The sequence below is a fragment of the Nicotiana tabacum genome, chromosome 19 (assembly GCF_000715075.1).
Source record: "Nicotiana tabacum cultivar K326 chromosome 19, ASM71507v2, whole genome shotgun sequence".
NCBI classification, from domain to species: domain Eukaryota; kingdom Viridiplantae; phylum Streptophyta; class Magnoliopsida; order Solanales; family Solanaceae; genus Nicotiana; species Nicotiana tabacum.
This window is the reverse complement of record NC_134098.1, coordinates 93,211,904-93,219,364: the sequence shown is the minus strand read 5'-3', so window position 1 is coordinate 93,219,364 and position 7,461 is coordinate 93,211,904. Positions and strand designations below refer to the sequence as shown.

The 7,461-nt window shown below is 38.4% G+C and overlaps 1 protein-coding gene across 1 annotated transcript; it reads left to right on the top strand.

The window, feature by feature from the left end:
- Window positions 1-2,856: 2,856 nt before the first annotated feature.
- On the top strand, window positions 2,857-3,674 carry LOC107780637 (agamous-like MADS-box protein AGL61). The gene is made up of 3 exons (XM_016601196.1): window positions 2,857-3,025; window positions 3,286-3,391; window positions 3,488-3,674. Exons 1-3 carry the CDS (start codon window positions 2,857-2,859, stop codon window positions 3,672-3,674), a joined length of 462 nt encoding a protein of 153 aa, XP_016456682.1.
- The last annotated feature ends 3,787 nt before the right edge of the window (window positions 3,675-7,461 follow it).

Here is a 7,461-nt window from a genome sequence, read left to right as displayed (position 1 = left end):
GCCCGTGTCTATTATTTTAGATCGAGATACGCAGTTTACCTCATACTTCTGGAGGGCTGTACAGCGTGAGTTAGGCATGCGGAGTGAGTTGAGTACAACATTTCATCACAGACAGACGGACAGTCAGGGCGCACCATTCAGATATTGGAAGATATGCTTCTTGCTTGTGTTATAGACGTTGTAGGTTCTTAGGAACTTTTCTTGCCACTTGCGGAGTTTGATTATAATAATAGCTATCAGTAAATCATTCATATGGCTCCATATGAGGCATTATATGTAAGGCGATGTCGTTCGCCAGTTGTCTGGTTTTAACCGGGAGAGGCTCAGTTATTGGGTACCGATTTGGTACAGGATGCCTTGGATAAGGTCAAGATTATTCAGGATCGACTTCGCACAGCTCAGTCTAGGCAAAAGAGTTATGACGACCGTAAAGTTTGTGATATTGCATTCATGGTTGGAGAAAGAATATTGCTCCAGGTGTCACCTATGAAAGGTGTAATGAGGTTTGGAAAGAAGGGCAAGCTGAGCCCTGGGTATATCGGACCCTTTGAAATTCTTGAAAGGGTGGGTGAAGTAGCTTACAGACTTGCATTAACACCTAGTTTATTAGCGGTTCATGCGGTGTTCCATGTGTCTATGCTTCGGAAATATCATGGTAATCCGTCCCATGTGTTAGATTTCAGTTCAGTACAATACGAGGAGGAGCCGGTGGCTATTCTAGCCCGGCAGGTCTGGCAGTTGAGGTATAAGAGTTATCCTTCAGTTCGAGTGCAATGGAGAGGTCAGCCGGTAGATAAATATCCACATGCGGAGTAAATATCTAACTGGGAGTCCGAGTCGTACATGTGGAGTAAATATCCACACTTATTCACCAGCTCAGGTACTTTTTCTAACTCTGTTCGAGGACGAATGTTTGTTTTAGAGGTGGAGAATGTGATGACCCAAAATGTCATCTTTAAATTTAATAAGTAATTATGTATTCTAAGACCTCGAAAAGCCCTATTTAAAACTCAACTAAGTTGACTTTGGTCAACATTTTGAGCAAACGGACTCAGATCAGTGTTTTAACAGTTCCGTTAGGTCCATATCGTGATTTGGGACTTGGGCGTATGACCAGAATCGAATTCCGAGGTCCCTAGCCCGAGATATGAAATTCTGATGAAAAATTAAAAGTTTGAAAGCTTAATGATTTATAAGAATTTACTGGTGTTGGATTTATTGACACCGGGTCCATATTTTGGTTTCGGAGCCCGGTATAGGTCCGCTATAATATTTATGACTTGTCTTCTGAATTTGGTGAGAATCGGAGTTGATTTGACGTGATCCGGACGTCCGGTTGTAAAAATATAAGTTTTAAAGTTTAAAATTTCCTTTGATTTGGTGTCCGATTCGTAGTTCTAGGTGTTAGTTGGGAGATTTGATCGCGCGAGCAAGTTCGTATGATATTTTAAGACATGTGTGCATGTTTGGTTTGGAGCTCCGAGGGCTCGGGTGAGTTTCGTATAGCCTACCGACCATTTGAACTTTTGAGAAAAATCTGGTTTTTAGCTTCTGCTTTCATCTGGTGTTTTTTGCTTCAGGATCGCGAAGCCATTCCTGCGATCGCAAAGAGAAAAATTGGACTAGCATAATTGTGCTTCACGTTTACGACCGAGGGCACGCGTTCGCGAAGGGTCGAAGTGCAAAGCTTCGTGTTCGTGATCGAGTCCTCGTGTTCGCGAAGAGGAAATGAGGCAGAAGCTGGGGTACTCAAATTTGTTCTTCGCGTGTGTGATGTCACGTTCGCATAGAGCAAAGTGGCAGCCTGTGCAAAAATGTGCTTCGCGATCGCGAAGCCATTCCCGCGATCGCGAAGAGTAAAATGAACCTGGGTAAAGTTGTTCTACGTGATCGCAAATGAGTTTCCGTGATCGCGATGAATAAAAATCTGAAAAACAGAACTTAAGTTCTGGAAATGGGGTTTCGATCCGTTTTCAACCATTTCCAATTTTTGAGCTCGGGTAAGGCGATTCTTGGGCGATTTTCACGGGAAAATATTGAGGTAAGTGTTACTTATCCTATATTGATTATATTTCATGATTCCATACTCATTTACATCATGAATCCGTGAATTTATGGAAGAAAATCATATTTTTATAAAATCTTCCAAAAACGAAAATTTAAGATTTGAAGGTCCATTTGACATCGGAATTGGATAAATTTTATATGGTTGAACTCGTACCGGAATGGGTGTTCGGATTTTGTGAGTTTTTTTAGGATTTGAGACATGGGTCCAACTTTCGAATATTTAAATGAATTTCGGATTTTTATCCGAAAAATTAGTAAATTCATATAGAATTAATTCCGATGATTCATATTGAATATATCGAATTGTTTGTGAATAGATTTGAAGCTTTTGGAGACAAATTTAAAAGGAAAAGTTATGGTTGAGTAATTGATTGGAATTTGCAAAGGGAGGTAAGTATCGTGGTTAACCTTGACTTGAGAGAATAGAACCCTTATACTATTTGTTATGTGAAATGCATGTGAACGACTTATATGCGAGGTGGCGAGTGTCTATACGTCGTCAAATTAATTATTTGCATATTTACTTGAAAAATCATAAATTATTTTAAATCATAAATTAATTGTTATAATAATTATTTCTCGCCTATTCTTTGTCAAATATTAATTCTTGAATTCCTGCATTGATTGTTACATGCTATTTGATTTATGTGTCTTAATTGTTATTTGAAATTTAGCATATTAAATATTAAAATGCCTATTTTCTCAAAAGTGTTGTGAATTTCGGGTTGTGACAAGATGTGAATTTTGGGTTGTGACAAATAAATACCAGTATCATCATTATCCTTGAGAATGAGTACTAGACTGATTAAGGGTAGCAAAAGTGTTCGTCTCGCGAAGATAGAAAATCAGAATAATCGACAAGTGACTTTCTCAAAACGCCGAAATGGTGTCTTCAAGAAAGCAAATGAGCTTGCTGCTATGATAGGTGCTGAAATTTGCATCATCGTGTTTCCACCAGGTAATTACAAGCCTAGTTACATTTCTTTTGGTCATCTATATATACATGATATACCATCAACAAATATAACTTTTTAAGCATAAATGTACATGTATCATCATAATTAAATATGCAAATCCAAGATCTTGAACATGATAATTAATTAAAATTAAAGCATCATAAAAACTAACTGGCGTGGGAGGCGTTATAACGGTAGATTAACTGATTTCTCTCCTCTTGCTCTATTTTATATTACTGATTTCTCTCCTCTTTCTCTATAGGTAGCAAGCCTTATTCTTTTGGACATCCAAATGTAAATGAAACCATCGATAAATATGTTGGCGAAGAAACGCCTCCATCACCATCATCACCAGGCATTGATGGCAAGTATGTCCAGATGTTCTGAAAAGCCAATTATATAACACTTAACACACAACTAAATACTCTACAAGATCAACTGGATTTTGCGTTAAACATGAAAAGCAAACTCAAGAATACGAATAAGAATTTGGAGAGACAACAAGAGTGGTTCAGGGGTCCTATAGATAAGATGAACTACACGGAGGCTTCAATGTTGAAAGAGGGATTGGAATATTTGCTATTGAAGGTGAAGAACTATGGCACTGAACGTGGTTATGGTTACGAAAATGGAAAGTGGAAGGCTGAATAAAAGTTACTGCTAGTTTTTTTGTAATAATCGTTCGTGTTATTTATTTTTAAAGGTGCACAACCATAAAAGTTGTCGCCGTGTCAATAGGATGTCACAGGTATAAACCACAGAAACAACATTTAGCAGAAATTCAAAGTAAGGTTATCTACAACAGACCAACATGGTCATGGTTTGTCTCTTCCCCGATCGTATCTTGCACATAGTAGGAGTTTAGTGCACAAGCTATTCTAGTTAATCATTTGTTTGGGTTGGGGTATTATGTGATATTTTGGTGAAATTTACTATGTATGCGTAATAAAAAACATGACTATTGGTGGAATATAAGTAGAGTTATAAAAATGATATTTTATTTCAAATAATTCAAAAAATAAAAATAAAAATGATATAACGCTATTTTTTGAAAACCTAAAACTACATAACAGATCACAGATATTTATTATATTGAAAATAGTCAGAATAATGTCTTCAAAATAGTATCTAAGCTAGAGAGATATTGTAATGACCCAGTCGGTCGTTTTGAGTATTACAGCCCATTTTCCTCATTTACTGCATAATTTAAACTTTACAACTATTTTATGACTTATCGGGTTAGTTGGTTCGGGTCCGGAGAGATTTCAGAATGAATTAAGACACTTAGTCTCATAATGGAAAGCTTAAGTTGGAAAAGTCGAATTGATGTCTATTTATGGGTAAATGACCTCGGATTTGAATTCTGATGATTGCAATAGCTCCGTATGATAATTTTGTGCTTAGGAGCATGTTCGGAAAATTATTTGGCGGTCCGTAGTGGAATTAGGCCTGAAATGGCGAAAGTCAAATTTTTGGGACGTTTGATCGAGGGGTTGACTTTTTGATATCGGAGTCGAAATACGATTCTTGAAATGGGAATAGTTTCGTTATGTCATTTATGACTTGTGTGCAAAGTTTGAGGTCAATCGGACGTGATTTGATAGGTTTCGACATCGGTTGTGGAAGTTGAAGTTTCAAAGTTCATTGATTTTGATTTGAGGTGCGATTCGTCATTTCGATGTTATTAGGTGTGATTTGAGGCCTCTAGTAGGTCCGTATTATGTTATGGGACTTGTTGGTATATTTAGTTGAGGTCCCGGCAGCCTTGGGTGAGTTTCAGACGAAGTTCAGATCATTTTCGTGTCATGTTGCACTGCTGGAGGTATGCTGGTTCTGGTATGATCGCACCTGCAACTGGGTTGCGCAGGTGCGGTGGTCGCATAAGCGACAATAAACTCGCAGGTGCGAGGGTCTTCGCAGGTGCGGATCCTGTTGCGCAAAATCACGACCGTAGATGCGGTCCTTGCATCGTAGAAGTGAAGGCTCGCTGGTCAAGGGATGTACGTAGAAGCGCAATTCTTTCCGCAAAAGCGGATGCGCAGGTGCGAACCCAGGCACCGCAGGTGCGGAAATGCCTTTGCAGTGTTAAAAATGAGGGTTTCCGAGATTTTTCTCATTTTTGTCATTTTGGAGCTCGGTTTGGGCGACTTTGGAGAGGAATATTTTCACACAACTTGGGGTAAGTGTTCTTGACTCCCTTGTGATTATATTAAATGAATTACTCTTCATTTTCGGCGTTAGAATATTGATTTTTCGAGAGAAATCGGAGGAATTTTCTACAATTTCATAAAATGAATTTTCGAGATTTGAACATCGATTCAAAGTCGTATCTGAGTGAAATTAGTATGGTTGAACTTGTAATTGGATGGGTTATCGGATTTTGTAAGTTTTGTCAGATTCCGAGATGTGGGCCCCACAGGCAATTTTTGAGTGTAATTTCGGATTTTGTGGGAAAATATTAGTATTTTGATATGGAATTAATTCCTATAATTTTGTGGGCTGAATAAAATTTATGGTTGCTAGATTCGAGCCGTTTGGAAGTTTATACGCGCAGAATGGAATTTCTGGAGCATTGTTTAGCCTGCTCGACATTGGATTTGGCTTGTTCGAGGTAAGTCACTCTTCTAATCTTGGAGCTGAGGGTATGAACCCTGAATATAAATATTATGTGAATTGTTGGGAGGTGACGCACATGTTAGGTGACGGGCGTGTGGGCGTGCACCATGAAAATTGTGACATAATTATTTTCGTGGAATTTTGTAGTCAAATAATCTTGGCATTTTCTATGTAGTTTTATGTGCTAAAGAAATTGAGCTGAGAATCTTATTAAAAATTATGTTGAGGCTATGTGCCAGTATTATTGGGACACACATAGGTCATATTGCTGTGAATTATTTGTTTTAAATTGAAAATTCATACACAGTCATATTTATCTCATTGCATTTCATATCTCAGTCTCTGTTGTTATTTATTGATACATCATATCATCATTTTGGGCAATTTTCATGACATTGTGAGCCCATGAGAGAGAAGCTTGAGAGATTGATGACAGAGTGAGGCCGAGGGCCTTATGGTGAGGATGTTTATGGGATCGGGTTGCACGCCGCAACATGTTTTAATGATTTATTCCATGATTGGCTTGTTATAGCGCTTGAGCTGAAGGAGCCCCTCCGGAGTCTGTACACACCCCCAGTGAGCGCAGGTACCTACTGAGTGCGAGTGCCGAGTGATTTGGGAGGATTGAGTGACCGTGAGGCATGAGTGACTGTGAGGACTGAGTGACTGGGAGGACTGAGTGATTGGGAGGACTGAGTGAAATGATACCTTGAGAGTATGCATATGATTTTATCACTGAGTGGCATCGCATTGACATGCATATTTGACATACATGCATAGAGATGCAGTTTCTTCATGTTGTACAGTATCACGTCATTCATGACTTCTCACACATATTGGCAGATGGGCAGAGTGATGTATTTGTTTTACACTAGTTATCTGAAAAGGAAAATGAAACATCTTATTCATTATTGAAAGGATTTTGGGAATATTACTTGTTTCAAACTTATTCCTATTTTTGGCAACTTTGGTAAACGATTTGGGTTTTCACTGATGTACTTGAAAGGAAGAGCTATTTTTTTAGAAATCATGATTTAGCTGAGCATTTTATCTCTGAGTTACTTCTTGTATTATTGCTTTATGTTGTTATGGACTGTTGTGGACTATTGGTTTTGGACTAGACTTTGGTAAAAGCTCGTCACTACTTTCAACCTAAGGTTAGGTTTGTACTCATACTATACTTTTGCACCTTGCGTGCAGATATTGGATGCTGATGTTGCTGTGATCGACGGGAGCTGGATTTGAATACGTACCTGCGTTCTGGTTGTAGCTGCCTCTTGTTCATGGTAGCCTTAGATATATAAAAATCTGTTTATGTACATTTCAAACAGATGGTGTATTTATTTTATACCAGCTTTGTAATTTCTAATTTTAGAAGCTCATGATTTGTGCTACCATTCCTTGTGGAGTGAATTAGAGTCAGTTAAATATTATTTTATTCAGATTATTTTTCATTTGGCTTACCTAGCGGGCGAGGTTAGGTGCCATCACGGCTAGTTGGATTTTGGGTCATGACAAGTTGGTATCAAGAGCTCTAGGTTTATAGGTTCTATAAGTCATGAGCAAGTGTCTAGTAGAGTCTTGCGGATCAATATGATGACGTCCATACTTATCTTAGAGAGGATAAGGGCATTTAGGATAAATTTCCATCTTTCTTTCCTTATCATGTGGAATTGATTCAGCTTGAAATATAACACTTTGAATTCCTTCCACGCATTCATGTGTGCATGTGAGCGCTCGGTATCAGCTGTGTATCGCCGGCTTGTGATTTCAGGGATGATGTGCGAGATGTGTATTCTGTGTTTTGGTGATGGGCCAGTCA